Source organism: Rhinoderma darwinii, chromosome 1, assembly GCF_050947455.1.
Source record: "Rhinoderma darwinii isolate aRhiDar2 chromosome 1, aRhiDar2.hap1, whole genome shotgun sequence".
NCBI classification, from domain to species: domain Eukaryota; kingdom Metazoa; phylum Chordata; class Amphibia; order Anura; family Rhinodermatidae; genus Rhinoderma; species Rhinoderma darwinii.
The window spans coordinates 118,917,821-118,934,776 of NC_134687.1; the positions used below are offsets into that span (position 1 = coordinate 118,917,821).

The window sequence follows — 16,956 nt, forward strand, 5'->3', positions numbered from 1 at the left end:
AGGTTCCCTTTAAAGTAATAGAGAACTAATATCCCATCCCTTGGTTGAACTTGATGGACATGTGTCTTTTTTCAACCGTACTAACTATGTAACTATGTAATATAGTACATGGTTTGAAAAGCAGAAGGGTGTGGAGGCTTTATTTTCAATATTTAAATATTTATATTTGAACATGTAATTTGTTAAACTTTTTTGAAAATAAATTTTTTTGAAAATTAGAACATTAAATTTTACCTAAATAAAATAAAACCTTTTTTTTTAAAAAATTCAGAAAAATTCAGAAAACTTGTATTTTTGACATAATGCAAATATGCCACAACTACAATGACCAAAGCCTACCTGACATAGAAACCACATTGAACATTAATAAATAATTCTCATTTTAAAAATAATATCTAGCTTAGAAGAGGCAGTTACAGAAAGTATTGTGATTTGCAAGCATATTGTAAAAGAGATGTAACTTTTAAAAATGTAATTATAAAGGAAGACAATATGATGTAAAGAAATACTAAACAATTTGAAAAACAGAAATAGATAACATATGTCTATTTTGTTTTGCTGAAATGTGAATCCTCTACAGGTTTTTTTTGGCACCAAGTCTTGGTCAACATGTCTTGATCCGAAGCTTCTAGAAAATAGCATATTCCCGGAATTTCAGCTGGAAAGTTTGGTGGAAGATCTTCCCTCGATCGAGGTATAAACTTGAAACCTTTGAAATCTTTAAGCAAGCTGGAAGAATATTTCATAATAAGAATCACAAAACAAAATGTAAATTTTACAGTGTTCACATATAAATATTGTACAATTCACTAGTAACTAGGGCACATTGTAAGTATTTGCAAGACATGGTGCTTTCTACGCTACTGCATCGAAGTTCTAAATGTCCAACCTAATGATATTAGTAACCCCCAAGAATTTCTGATTAAACAGTATCATTCTGAGTATAAAGAAAGGACATAGTAAAGCAGAATGTAATGTAGAAGGAGCCCCACAAAGGTGAGAAAGAAGTACCTGATCTCTACATCTTACTACAGGCCTCTTCTGTGTGTAATTGTGTCCTTAAGACTTTCGAAAAACTACACAAGTGGCTTAACAGACAGGTCTATGTTTTTGTTTTTTTTTTGCTGCTCTTATGGCAGGGGCTTGGCGGAGGACTGCTCTTTCACTTAAAAGTAGTGCATTTCCAGATTCTGTTGTGATTCTATTGATATATTGTCCAGTTTATGTGTGAGCCCCAACTGGACGGACCCAATCCCAACTTATGATTATCTAAAACAATCCACAAACTTATCATGGACAGTTCAGTTATCAAAAAAGAAAAAGATTGACACCGCTCTTTCCTTTATGTATCTTTTTTTTAATAAAGCTTCAAGCCTGTGATTTTTTCCTTCCTTTTCAACCCTTCCATCCCACATCACTGCCTTGATTGTTGTTTTCTTTACTTCTGTATTATATGGTATGCAACAATGTTAGTGTAACATGATTTGTGTTGTACATTGTAGCAACATCTGTGCTGTACTGCATGTTATACGGTCACACTATGAATCATGAGTGCTTCATTTATGGTCTATTGCTTTTGCTTTATTATAGTACACTGTATGTTTTGTTTTTAAGTAATTATTTTTAAATGAGTATTTTAACCCCAAAATTACTGCGAGAAGCAAAGTGACCACTGCTCTGAGAAAATCTGAGGTTCTGTAAATGGTTCTCACTTCTTTAAAACATAGAACAATTATCCAAATAAAGGAATTGCGATCAATTATTTCACTGGTAAATACGGACTTTAACACAACTAATGAAAATGAATGGTGTTTGTATTGATGTGACATAGTATATAGTAATTATATTTTGGGATAATAGTCATATGGCCGACACATTTTTTTTAATCCTACCAAATATGCAATAAAACTACTTTAACTCAGCAACCGGTTATCTAGAAAATTTGGTTCCTCTACAGAACTGCCGTATAATTTGAAGCAGAAGACTGAGCATAAGAACCAATGGGGAATGAATCTGATTAAAAAAACAAAGTTATAGAAGCAAATTTCGTGTTATCATTTTATTTTGGTCTTTCTTCCTAAAGGTGCTCTAATAATACAAGTGAGTTTTATATTTTTCTTTTAACTTCTAACCAGCCAAAATATCTGATAATATAGCTACTATCAGGTCCTTTGAAATTTACTGTATATTGTGAAATATATATATTAAAAAAAAATGCATACCTATATGTTGTAGGGCTGATATTTATCTTCCTTGGTATACTGCAAGATTCAAACTTATTGGCAAGTGTAACATTATTTCCAAAAAGGCAGTAGCGTGGCATTTTCACACCTACAACACCAGCAAAAACCGAACCAGAGTGTAGACCTATACGCATCTATAAAGGAAGAAGAAATACTATAAAACAACATATCCATCACAGCTGTGCAATATTTTGTATAAGCAAGCAGTAAAATTCATTCACAAAGTTCCACATGTACCAATCAAGAAATTTTCTTACTTAGTTTTTTTGTGTGTCCGTTAGTGTATATTTTGCAACAAATGTATCTAATGTTGCATGACATTTTTTTCATTTTAAATTGGAGGAGGTGTGGCGATTTTGGTTTAACAGTGTGGCTTACATTTTAAGCTAGGCTGCTAGCGGGGTTCAGATGCGACTTTTTTGTGACTTTTTGAAAATGTTGAAGCTGTTAGGGTATGTTCACACGGCGGGGGTCCGTAACGGCTGAAATTACGGGGATGTTTCAGCCTGAAAACATCCCCGTAATTTCAGCCGTACCGGCATGTGCAGGCGCTTGAACGCCGCGTCAATTACGGCCGTAATTAGCGCTGCTATTTATTGGAGTCAATGAATAGCGGCTCCAATTACGGCCAAAGAAGTGACAGGTCACTTCTTCTACGCGGGCATCTATTTACGCGCCGTCATTTGACAGCGGCGCGTAAATATACGCCTCGTGTGAACAGACAAACGTCTGCCCATTGCTTTCAATGGGCAGATGTTTGTCAGCGCTATTGAGGCGCTATTTTCAGACGTAATTCGGGGCAAAAACGCCCGAATTACGTCCGTAAATAGGCCGTGTGAACATACCCTTAAAGGGAACCTGTCATCAGCATTTCACCTATTAAACCAGCAATACCAGGTGGTAGTGGGTGAAAAATAATTTCTATATAACCTATAATTGTCTTCTTAGTCGGCTCTGTAGCTTTAGTATTCAGTTTTTTAGTGTCCCCACACCGTATGCTAATGAGCAGAAAAGAGTCATATCTTCATTCCTCAAGTCTTTCCGAGTTTACCCCGCCACCTTACTTTTGATTGACAGCTCCTCGCATTCCCCAGCACACAAAATCCGACTTTTTAAAAATGTTGCAGTTCATAAACCTGTCTAAAAAGGAGGCCTGCCCATAACCACTTTTTTTTGCAAAATGTTTAGTTTTTTTCTAGGAAATGGTTAATACACAAGGCGCAACTAAACCACACAACTTTTCACCTTAAAAATGCATAAAAATATGGTGAATGGTCGTTAATACATGTGGGTGATTGTTTTCTAAGAAATGTTGTTTTCTAGAAATTGCATTAAAGGGAATGTGTCGCTAGAATTTTTTTTTTAGTTAAACAGTATATAAATGATTACACATTGTTCCAATTTTTTTAAAAGTCAGGAAATATTATAAATTAGATTCTAATTTATAACATTTCCATGTGCTGGTCACTAGAGGGAGCAATTCCCAAATTGCATCATTGGCATGTGGTAAAGCAACCTCATTGCTTTATGCTGCAAAATTGGAGAAGACACACTCGCTCTAGTGTCCTCACACAATCCCCCCTCCTTTCTCCTGGCTAGTGCCAGGAGAAAGGAGGGGGTTGAATGTTCAAACCTCCTACACTGTGTTCCGCCATTTTTTGAGCGAATGCACAGTGTAGGAGGATTAGATACAGTGGTAATCACACAGTATAACACGAACATACACACACATCACATACACAAACATAACTTACCTGCTCCTGCCGCCGCCGCTGTCGCTGCCTCCGCTCCTAGTCCTTGCTTCTGAACATATGGACAGAAACCACGACTGGAAGTAGTCGTCTTACTCTCCGTCCGCTGCTTCTGGTTCACATGAAAATGGTGCCGGATGTCGCTCTGCCAAAGACCTTCCATTTGGTCTGTGTGGGAGCGGCGCATGCGCCGTTCCTACACAGACGGCGTACGCTATAGTGAATGGAACGGCTCCCGTTCGCATTCTCTATGGGGATGTATGTGCCGTATTCCATCTCTGTACGTATCGTTAATCGACACATACAGAGATGAAAAAAAAAATGTCAGCCCCCATAGAGAAGTAAAAGAAAGAAAAAAGAAAAAAGTTCAACACAAAAACACAAATAAATAAAATTTATTTTAATGACATACTAAAAGCAATAACATATAAAAAACATTTTTTTCTTGACACCTTCCCTTTAAGGGCTTATAGATTTAGAATATGGTACTTATAGAAACCTATGGGCCAAACAGTGTTTTTATGTGCCACTGATCTTACACTGAACCATGCAGAGGTTTTTTTCTTAGGCAATAGAAAAGAATTTAGGGTATGGTCACACGGCCTATTTACGGATGTAATTCGGGCGTTTTTGCCCCGAATTACGTCCGAAAATAGCGCCTCAATAGTGCTGACAAACATCTGCCCATTGAAAGCAATGGGCAGAAGTTTGTCTGTTCACACGCGGCGTAATTTACGCGCCGCTGTCAAATGACGGCGCGTAAATAGACGCCCGCGTCAAAGAAGTGACCTGTCACTTCTTTGGCCGTAATTGGAGCCGTTATTCATTGACTCCAATGAATAGCAGCGCCAATTACGTCCGTAATTGATGCGGCGTTCAAGCGCCTGCACATGCCGGTACGGCTGAAATTACGGGGATGTTTTCAGGCTGAAACATCCCCGTAATTTCAGACGTTACGGACGCCCTCGTGTGAACATACCCTTACACAGCATGCAGTTTTACAGTGTACAATGCATTCAGACAGTCTTCAGATCCTTTCACTTTTTTCACATTTTGTTATGTTGAGGCCTTGTGCTAAAATAAAAATCAAAATCTAGTTTTTCCCCATCATACTGCACTCAACACCCCATAATGACAATGTGAAAACAGAATTTTAGACATTTTTGCAAATTTATTAAAAATGAAAAACTCAAATCCAATTTCACATGGACATAAGTATTTGGACCCTTTGCTATGACACTTGAAATTTAGCTCTGGGGGCCTCCCATTTCTATAGATCATCTTTGAAATGTTCCTACACCTTGATTGGAGTCCACCTGTGATAAATTCATTTGATTGGACATGATTTAGAAAGACACACCCCTGTCTATATAAGGTCTCACAGCTGACAATGCATATCAGAGCAAAAACCAAGCCATGCGGAAGAAATAACTGCCTGTAGAGCTCAGAGACAGGATTGTGTGCAGGCACAGATCTGGAGAAGGGTATAAAAAAATTCTACTGCACTGAAAATTCCCAAGAGCACAGTGGCCTCCATAATTCTTAAATGGAAGTAGTTTGGAAAAGTCAGGACTCTTCCTAGAGCTGGTCGCCCCACTAAACTAATTAATCGGGGGAGAAGGGCCTTGGTAAGAGAGTGACCAACAGCTCAATGGTCACTATGGCTGAGTTCCAAAGATCCTGTATGCCGATGTGAGAAACTTCCATTAGGTCAACCATCACTGAAAGACTCCACCAATCTGGCCTTTATTACAGAGTGACCAAAAAGAAGACTCTCCTAAGTAAAACATACATGAAAGTCCAGCTGTAGTTTTAAAAAAAACAGAACTCTTAGACTGTGAGAAACAAGATTCTGTGGTCTGATGAAACCAAGATTGATCTGTTTGGTCTCAATTCTACACGTCACGTCTGGAGGAAACAGGCACTGCTCATCACCTGTCCAATACCACCTCTACAGTGAAGCATGGTGGTGGCAACATCATGCTGTGGAGGTGTTTTCAGCAGATGGGACAGGGAAACTGGTCAGGGTTGAGGGAAAGATGAATTGAACATTGTAAAGTGATATTCTTAATGAAAACCTGATTCAGAGTGCTCTGGACATCAGACTGGGCTAAAGGTTCACTTTCCAAAAAGACAGTGGCCCTCAGCACACAGTCAAGACAACACATGAGTGGCTTAAGGACAACTCTGTCAATGTCCTTGAGTGGCCCAGCCAGAGCCCTGACTTGAACCCAATCGAACATCTCTGGAGAGACCTGAAAATGTCTGTCCATCGACGGTCCCCATCCAACCTGACAGACCTTGAGAAGATCTGCAGAGAAGAATGGCAGAAAATCCCCAAATCCAGGTGTGCAAACCTTGTGGCATCCTACCCAAGAAGACTAGAGGCTGTTATCACTGCCAAAGGTGCTTAACCACTTCCTGACCCAGAGCTTTAACCCCCTTCCTGACCAGGCCCACTTTTAGCCATGTGCCAATTTAAAAGCAAATTGTTGTTTTATTATTTTTCCAAATTACATGTATTTGGTCTTGTTTTTTTCCAGAACATATTGGGCTTCCATATTGTGGAAAAAATAATAGATATATTTTACTTTTTTTTAAAATATGGAAGGAAAAATGGAAAATAAAGTTGAAAAAAATGTGAATGTGTGATTTTAGGTGTTTTTTTTTTTACATCTGGTGCATGCCACTGTTACACACCAGAATACATATTTGGCAACTTCTACCGACTTCAACGTTACCAAATATGTGTGCATTTCTTACACGCTGGGCGAAAGGTGGTGCTTACAATGGTGCGCAAACTGTCTTTTAGAGAAAAAATTTCCAAAGCTGGTTCGCTGACACTATACGACCATTACAGATGTTGAGGCGATTCCAGTCCACAAAAACTGATGGCCTAATCTCAGGATAGGCAACCAATATCTGATCGGTCAAGGATTGACACCTGGCACCCCCGTTGATCGGCTGTTTTGAGGGGGCTACAGTGCTTATACGAGCGCTGCTTCCACTTAATTTCCTTTACTGCTCACGCTGTCAATCGCGGACACACTTGTAGCGGCGATTCACAGTATTACAGCCTTTTCCCATTCAAGTGTATACTGTAATACTGTGAACCGCTGCTACAAGTGTGTCCGGGATTCACAGTGTGAGCAGTAAAGGAAATAAAGCGGAAGCGACGATGGTACGAGCATCGCGGCCCCTTCAAAACAGCTGATCGGCGGGGCTGCGTGGAGTCGGGCCACCACCAATCAGATATTGCAAAAAAGAAATTGAGACAGCACTACCAAATTTTCAAAGTGAAGATCCTTTTATTCCACGGTGCAACGTTTCAGCTCAATACGAGCCTTTCTCAAGCATTGAGCTTGAGAAAGGCTCGTATTGAGCTGAAACGTTGCACCGTGGAATAAAAGGATCTTCACTTTGAAAATTTGGTAGTGCTGTCTCAATTTCTTTTTTGCCTTGACTGAGGGGTCACTTTTGGACTGTGACCCAGGAAACGTGCACCCTTTTGAAAAATCTGTCCTGTGCTGCTGATCTATATCTATTTGTTACCAATCAGATATTGATGGCTAAGGCTCTAATCACCGGACAGGGTCCGAGTGTAAGCCGATAAAAACGCCAGTTTTTCCCAGCCGTTTTGCATCCGTTTCGGGCCGTATTTCCGTTTTCAACGGCCGATTTTGACCTGTTTTGCATCCGTTTTTTTCCCTGTCCGTTTTAAAATCGGATGAATTTCATTTGTAAATTTATTGCCACACACTTCCCTCTGTAGATAATGCCACGCACTGCCCTCTATAGATACTGCCACAGCCCCGCTCTAGGTAGTGCCACACAGCCCCCCTTGTAGGTAGTGCCACACAGCCCCCCCTGTAGGTAGTGCCACACAGCCCCCCCTGTAGGTAATGCCACACAGCTCCCCCTGTAGGTAATGCCATACAGCCCACTGTAGGTAATGCCACACTGCCCCCCTGTAAGCAATGCCACACTGCCCCCTGGAGGTAATGCCACACAGCCCCCCTGTAGGCAATGCCACACAGCCCCCCTGTGGGTAGTGCTACACAGCCCCCTTGTACATAGTCACACCCCATAGATGGCAGCCCCCCTACCTTCTTGTAGGGGATGGCTGCAGCAGAAGTCCCTCACTTCACTGTCCATATATGGACAGTGAAGTGAGGGACTTCTGGAGCGTAATCCCCAGCCACAGCTCTGGGGATTCCGCTTCAGAAGTCCTTAACGTCACTGTGTCCATATATGGACAGTGAAGTCAGGGAGTTCTCCTTTAGCGGAATCCCCAATCCCCGGCCACAGTGTTGCCGAAGCTGTGGCCGGGGATTGGGGATTCCGCTCCTACTTGGAGCAACACAATACCCTCCTCCTTACATGCACTTCGCACTGTGAGGAGGAGAGAGAGCGAGCGATGGAAAACACGGCCGTCACTCGGAACTCATTCAAGTAATGGCCGTGTATTACCCGACCCCATAGATTTCTATGGGGGCCGGGAGAACTGCTGAAAATAGGGCATGTTCCATTTTTTGACGGGCAATAAAAAAATCGGTCGTGTGAATAGCCCCATTCGGGGTCTATTGTTCCCACCGCGGCCATGTGACGGACGTTTTTTGAACACCCATCACACGGCCGGGAAACCCTGTCGTGTGAATAGGGCCTTATCCTGAGGATAGGCCATACATTTTTTTAAAACGCTGCGTAAAAAAAAAGCCCGCGAAAAAGAAGTGCATGTCACTTCTTGAGATGTGTTTGGAGCCGTTTGTCATTGACTCTATAGAACAGCAGCTCCAAAAACGGCCGTAAAAAACGCGAGTTTGCTTAAAAAACGACTGAAAATCAGGAACTGTTTTCCCTTGAAAACAGCTCTGTATTTTCAGATGTTTTTTGCTATGTGTGTGCACATACCCTCAGGGGAGTGGGAGGATATGAGGAAATAACTCAATATAAGAAAGGTAAAAAAGAGTGGGCAAACTACCACAGCAGGTAAATAGGGAATCTTTGAATGTCAAAGAGGTATGGACCCTAATGACTTTATGGTAACTGACCTTTATGGGTTCACCATGAGGAGACATGACTCTATCTGAGAGCTCCATCATTTTTAAAGCCATCAGAGCAACCTGAAAGGCATGTGTCACACTTTCCTTATGTAATCCTCCAGCGACACAATATGCATCACCAATAGTTTCCACCTATAAAAAAAAATTATTCAATGTCAATATTTGTTTTAATGCATTAAATTCATTATTTTGCAAAATTATAACTCACTAAGGTGTACCTGCAGTTCTGGAAAACCAAGTATTATGGAACATCATGTCAAATATTTAATTATGATACATTTCTTGTGAATGCTATAGAAGGTATGTTTGTCTGTAAGCAATTCCCTAAAATATTTGTGCAGGTTAAAGAAAGGCTCTGATCAAACTGTGATGGCTTCCATTTTTACAGGATCCATGACTGTATGGCCTCTTGACCTATTAAGATCTAGTCTGTACGACCACCAAAAAGTATGGGAAACTTGACTGAAAATAGCTAAAGCAAGTGTATACAAAGCTAAATTTGCACATAATCTTTAGGCAAATAAAATCAAAATTAGTTTCAATAGGCTCCACTTCTAAAAGAAAAATAAGGCCCAAAACCTGCTAAATAACCTGACAATCTGGCTATCATACTTTAGATGTGCATCATTTTATGTGAAATCCTAGGTTTCGTGTTTCTTATTTCTATTGCATACATTTTTTTGGATGCTAACCTCTAGGAAATTACGACCAAAAAATTGACAAGGGGTTTAAGTTCTCTCTTGGAACCTTATCTAATCCATGGCAGTTTCAGTAGTGGCTGGTTAACATATTCAGGAAACAATAGCAAGGCTTATTTGATGATTGACACAGACCTCCAAAAATGATATAAAACACAGAGCTCCAATGCTTCTTCTGTGCTGAACTTCCTCAGGAGAAATACTACTGTATATTGTACAGGATTAGAAAAACAAGGCTGCTTTCTTCAAGAAACAGTACTCCATCTGTCCATGGTTCGTACCTGGTATTGCAGCCAGGCTTCATTGACATAAAGCGGGCTGTGCTGCAATATCACACCTGTGGACAGGTATGGTGCTGGTGTAGATTGCTGTTTGTGGTGTACGGACAGCCGAAGATACAACAAATTTATTAAGAGACGTGCGCCTCTTAATAAATTTTTTCCATCTTACTCCTGTGGGCTTTAAGCTAAGACTGGCATATGAAATGCCAGTCTTAGTAAATCTGCAATTTTGAGAAGACTGAAGAAGCAAACAAAGGAGAGTCTTCTAGTGAAATACTAAAATATGATCACCAAAAGTCAAAATAACAATAACTATACCCAACAACCCCTTTAAAATCTGATCCCATTCAAAGCTCCTCAAAAGCTGTAATTCATACAAAAAGGCAAGGCATAACTTTTAGGCTGTTTTTACACGACAGTATAAAGCTTCAGTATTCTGCTTCAGTATTTTAATGCCAAAACCAGTATTGGGTCCATAACCCGGAAAAGGTATAAATATGACCATAAGGCACTGTTCAGACGACATGTATTTGACGTGTATTTCGACACATTTTACGAGCAGACACGCATCAAAAAACGCTGTTTCCCATTCAAATTGATGGGAAAGTGCGGCGGTAGTACATACAGATGTAGCCATCTTTGTCTTGACTGATAACTTTCTACAGCATGGTATCACACAACAAAAGCAATTGAAAAAGTCAAGATAAAGGATCTTGCCACTGTGTATTTAATGCGTTAAAGGTCAAGATAAAGACCGCTACATCTGTACAACCCTTTTTTTTATCGAGCGTATTTACAAAACCCGTCGCGTAAAAAAGAAAAGTGTCAGGTCAATACTTTGGCGCATAGAGCACACTGAAAACACACCAAAAGTTCCCATAGTCGATGGGAGTACTAATTACGCGCACACAATGCGTCAAAAAACATGCAGACAACACAAAAAATGCTTGTCATTTAAAAATTGCTTCACAAGAAACGTTAGCGTACTTGACACGCTTACATGTTGTTTGAACATGCTCTTATACTTTTGCTCTGTGTAGGTTCCACTCTTAGATTTGGCCAAGAAATACTGAAGCAAAATATTTACCAAAATACTGTCATAAGAAAAAGGCCTTATGCCTAGAAGGCTAAGCAAGGGTAAAAAGAACCCTTACATAACAGTATCCAAGAGTGGAATGGAAAACTCTTTCTTTAAAAATAACCACACTGGTGATCAATTGATCACTACGGTCTGGCAATGAGCAAATATTATCTGGCCACATATTTCAACTGCAGGAGTAATAAAGTATTACATGGTACCGATTCAAATGAATGGACAACTATGTAATACAATACCAGGTGGGGTCTGCCAGAGTGGGAGCGGTTCTTATTTGGTGAACATCAGTTCTTGTTAATAGAGTTTCTTAGATTATTTTTGTATACCCAGTTATACAGAAGACAACATAATTGTATTACTTATTTGATAAATAAAGATAACTGGACATAAGACCACAAAAATAAAATAAGTTCCAATAATTAAAACTAAAATTAGCCTACTATAATTCAAACTGGCTGTGGCTTCATAAAATTATTCTGCTACAGTAAAAAAAAAAAAAAAAAAAAAAAGGAAAAATTTACCTTATAGACGTCTAGTTCTCCACATTGAAAATCAAAAAGTGTGTAAAGTTCATTCAACATGGTGATAACTTGCATGGGTGAACAATGAGAACATATTGCTGTAAAACCCACAATATCAGAGAAAAGCATGGTCACATTGTTAAACTTCTTGGCGTTCACAGTCTGTCCTTGCCATAGATGCTGAGCCACCTCACCAGGGAAGATTGAGAACAAAAGGTCAACAGTTTTCTTTTTCTCCTCTTCTAAAGCTTGGTGGGCACATTCCAGGGTAGCCTTCAGCTTTCCTAACCTCTTTTTAAGTCCATCTTGTGCTCTGGCCTGTTCTCCTATTAGTACTACATCTCTCAGAGCGTTGTGGATTGGAATATCTGACAGGTAAAGTCCTTGTCCCGTGAAGTCTTCTAATCTATCAACACAAGGGGATCCCAGGAAGAGAATAGCACTTGATTCAAAAACATAAATCATCTGGCCTTTAAGATTCATTGCCTGTGACTGCAGGAGAGAAAAACAATCAATGTTTAACACGGCTTTCACAGTTTTTTCCACTAAGTATAGGTTACCATATACAACATTTTAGCTTTCATCTACATACATGTAATTCAGATATAATATTAAGTAATTTTTGCTAATTTATCTAGTACAGTGCCCGAGTTGCAACATGTCCTAAAGCCCATTTTTATCCAAAGTGCTTAAAAAAATATGCATATTTCTAAACTCGCATCTCCCAGTAACAATGGATGGTCCGGTGACTGTAAAGAGCATAATTAACTCTTTTGTATTCTAGGAGGCTGAAGTCTTCATAAAATGCAGAGGACATTCTTCTGAGAAACAAAATGTAGGGGTGAAATAACACGTGGCATACTTACTTTGTATTTCCACAGCGTAAACATACGCTGTGGAAAACTTTACAATGTAAGCCCATGGAAAAAAAAATCCACAACGCAAGAACTACAGAAATCTGTATGCGTTGAAGAATATTTTTTCCATAGGCATACATTGTAGATTTCCGCAGCTTATTTTTATGCTGTGGAAATACAGTCTGGGCCAAAAGTTTTGGGACTGATACAAATTTTGGTTTACACAATGTATGCGCCTTAAATTTTTATTGTGTCAATTTGCATTAACTCTAGATTATTATGAAGGGTGATCAGATGAAATGCAAAGTCATTCCTTGCCATCAAAATTAACTTAATCACAAAACCCCATTTCCACTGCATTTCAGCCCTGCCACAAAATGACCTGCTATCATCAGTTCAGATATCGTCTCATTAGCTCAGAAAAAAAGTGTTAATGAGGACAAGGCAGCTGATATCACTCTGTGATGCTGATTGAATTATAAGAGCACACTGGTTGCTTTAAAAGAGGGATGGTGCTTAAAATCCTTGTCTTCTTCTATTATCCATGGTTACCTCCAAGAAAAAATGTACAGTCATCATTGCTTTGCATCAAAAGGGCTTTACAGGCAAGGACATTGCTGCTTGTAAGATTGCCCCTAAATCAACCATTTATAGGATCATCAAGAACTTCAAGGAAAGAGGTTAAATTTCTGTGAAGAAGGCCTCGGGGCGCCCAAGAAAGTCTGGCAAGTGCCAGGACCGTCTTCTAAGCAGATACAGCTACAGGATCGGTTCAACACCAGTGCAGAACTTGCTCAGGAATGGCAGCAGGCAGGTGTCAGTGCATCGGCACGCACAGTGAGGCAAAGGTGTTTGGTGGCTGGCCTTGTGTCAAGAAGGGCAGGAAAGAAGCCACTTCTCTCCAACAAAAACATAAAGGACAGACTGACTTTCTGCAGGAAGTACAGGGATTGGACTGCAGTGGACTGGGGTAAAGTTATTTTCTCTGATGAAGCCCCCTTCAGACTGTTTGGGACATCTAGAAGAATGATTGTCCGGAGAAGAAAAGGTGAGCCCTACCATGAGTGCTGTGCCATGCCAAAAGTAAAGTATCCTGAGACCATTCATCCAAGGGAGTGGGCTCACTCATAATTTTGTCTAAGAACACTTCCATGAATAAAGAATAGTATCTAAACATACTCCAAGAGCAACTTCTCCCAACGATCCAGGAGCAATTTGGTGATCAACAATGCTTTTTCCAGCATGATGGAGCACCATGTCACAAGGCAAAAGTGATAACTAAGTGGCTTAGTGAACAAAAAATTTGGGTCCATGGCAAGGAAACTCCCCAGATTTCAATCCCATTAAGAACCTGTGGTCAATCCTCCAAAAGCAGGTGGACAAACAAAAACACAGAAATTGCGATAAACTTCAAGCACTGATTAGGCAAGAGTGGGTTGCCATCAGTCAGGATTTAGCCCAAAAGCTGATATCCAGCATGCCAGGGCGAATTGCAGTAGTCTTGAAAAATAGGGTCAAAACTGTAAATATTCTTTGCATAAACTTGATGTATTTGTCAATAAAAGTTTAAAAACGTATGAAATGCTTATAATTGTACTTCAGTATACCATAGAAATATCTGACTAAAATATCTAAAAGCACTGAAGCAGAAAACTTTGTGAAAACCCAAATCTGTGTCAGTCTCAAAACTTTTGGCCAGGACTGTACAAAGTATGCCACGTGAGACTTTACCTAAAAGGCCATTTTCACCAGCCGGTTCAGCGAGCGCCAATCAATGAGACATCGATCGGCGCTCGTTTGTTCCTGTCATTCGGAGATATGGATGGGGACGAGCGGTTGTTACTCTGATCGTTCGTCCCCATACATTATTATCATGTTGGCAGCGCGACTCCCTGTTTAAACATTTTTTACTTTTTTAAAACGATATGATCAGCAGATGATTGAGCATTAGCTTGTTCATCTGATGAAAGCTGCCCTCTTTACACAGGGCAATTATCGGCAACGAGCGTTCTATCTGCCCGATAATCGCCCAGTGTAAAACCCTGTTTACTCTCCCATCAAACATTGTAGCAGATTATATTGTATTATAGGGTATAAAATAAGCTAGGGGCAACTTTGTCAACAATTTCAACTAATTCCACTAGAATTCTGTAAACAGTAAATCCTGATCGACCAGAGTCTAAGTCAAAGTTTCACTTGATGCAGCATATATAGAGTTTTCCTACATTGGACACTTCTCTATCAGCACTGCATTCCTGAACGGACTAACGAAAGGAGAAAGTTTGGGGCAGACAACCCCTTCAAATGTTGTGTGGCTGTCAGAATAAAAGTTGAGAATCTAATAACTATTTAACTATAAATAATGTCAGTCCTAAATCATGACAGTCCGTAAAGAATATTTAAAGATTTGTAGCTAAGGAAAACGGAGGGTTTTTTTCAACACAGGTTTTGGTGTAGTTTTCGATGTCGTTTTTTAAGCTGAGCACAGGGATGTGTTATGGAAATGCAAGTTTGAGCGATTTTCCAAAGGCTGCTGGATTCTTCCAGGAGAGAACATGCATGTAAAACCACAACCTCAAATCCGTAACCACTCTGATCTAAAGAGTCTAAGGCTACTCTAAGGTTTTCGCCAGAGCCAACCGCAAGGTGGGATAATCTTTGCTTCTTAGAACCCAGGTTGTCTTAGCAGTGTACTGTGTTGGATTAAAGGTGGAATTTCAGGCAAACCTGAGCTGGAAACCAGACAGCCAGAGGTTTAACTGAAAGTCCAAAACTAGAGAAAGGGATAATTAGGGAAAGCAAAGGTCAGAACCAGCCGGGAGCAGATAATCAGAATCGGTAAGCAAAGGGTAAATGAGAGAAAAGCCGAGGTCAGTATTCACGAGGTCCAGAAGTCAGAAGTGCAGGAAATGTTAGGAGCATGATCAGAACAACAGAAGATAGGAGAATCACAAGTAAGGGAGAGGTGGAAGAAGGTGGGATTAAATACTAATCCACACCTGAAAGGCAAAAAGGACAGACAAAAGAGATAGGCTCAAGGTAAAACAGACATGCCCAGAAGCCGGAACCATAGTAATCTTAAGGGAACAGACGTTTCCTAACAGGATGGATGCAAAAAAGAAGTAAAGATTTTTCCTTTATATTTTTCCTTCCTTTTGAAATCAACCCTGGTCTTGGTTAAAAAACGGCACCACAATCTGCATGTGTGATTCCAGCTAAAGTAAGATAACAATGGGATTTAACCCCTTGGCGACATGTCACGTACGATTACGTTGCTGTCGCCAAGGTCTTAAGGCAAAGCAGTAATAGTACGCGATGATGATGGTGCGGGTTCAGATGCTGAGCCCGCAACATCGCCAGCGGTTGTCGGCTGTATATTGCAGCTGACAACCTGCTCCATGGCCAGGACCGGAGCTAGTCTCCTATCCTCCCGATTAACACCTAAAATTCAGCGCTCAAAAGCTTTTGAGCGCTGTATCTATGGGGTTTTACCAGCGGATCGGAACCCAGCGATGTAATCGAGAGGTTCCGATGACTGATCCGGCAGACTGGAGGCCTAACAATGGCCTCCTGTCTGCCAAGTACAGAAGCCTGTTAGGTCCCGCTCGGAGGCGGGGTATGGAAGGCTTCCATCCCCTGAAACAAGATGGCACTCCCTGCCATTAACCCCTTAGATGCCACGATAAAAAGAAATCACGGTATTTTAGTGTTTAGCCGATCGTCATCGCTGCGATGCGCAGCTTTGCCGATCTTTGCTATGGCACCCGGAGGCCTAACAATGGCCTCCTGGTCTGCCAGATATGATAGCCAATTAGGCAGATAAGCTTGATGTCAGTGAATAACTGACAGCTCTAATGCATTGCACTACGTGGGTAGTGCAATGTATTAGAGTAAAGATCAGAAGTGCAGGCCTTCAATTCCCCTAGTGGGACAAACAAAAAGTTTATAAAAATGTTCAGTAAAAGTGTAAAAATAAAAGTTTCAAGTTAAAAAAAAAAACAACACTGGCTTTTTTCCTATAAGTGTTTTATTATAGGAAAAAAATTAAAACGTTAAAAAAAGGACGCATATTTGGTATCAACGATTAGGGTCATTACGGACTCGGTGATACCAAATATGTGTACTTCTTTTTAATGCTTTCATTTTTTTTCCTATAATTGTAACTGTAAAACTATAATGTTATTTTTCCCGCACGGTGAACACCGCAAATTTTTTTTTAATGAATAAACAATGCCAGAATCTCTATTTTTTGGTCACTACCCCACACAATACATAGAATAAAAAGTGATCAAAAAGTTGCATTTACCCCAAAACAGTACCAATAAAAACTACAACCCATCCCGCAAAAACAAGTGCTTACACAGCTTTTTTGATGAAAAAATAAAAAAGTTATAGCTCTCAGAATATGGTGACACAAAAAATTTATTATTTAAAAAAAAAAAAAGT

General features: G+C 40.1%; 1 protein-coding gene across 1 annotated transcript in view; it reads right to left on the minus strand.

Moving 5' to 3' along the window:
• Window positions 1–317: 317 nt before the first annotated feature.
• GUCY1A1 (guanylate cyclase 1 soluble subunit alpha 1) overlaps window positions 318–16,956 on the minus strand; it is a 58,785-nt gene continuing 42,146 nt past the window's right edge. Inside the window, exons 5-8 of the mRNA XM_075849678.1 lie at window positions 11,654–12,145; window positions 9,046–9,189; window positions 2,223–2,377; window positions 318–729 (exon numbers count right to left, since the gene is read on the minus strand). Of these exons, the coding sequence (XP_075705793.1) occupies window positions 546–729; window positions 2,223–2,377; window positions 9,046–9,189; window positions 11,654–12,145 (975 nt within the window). The 3' untranslated portion in view covers window positions 318–545. The remainder of the gene's footprint in view (window positions 730–2,222; window positions 2,378–9,045; window positions 9,190–11,653; window positions 12,146–16,956) is intronic.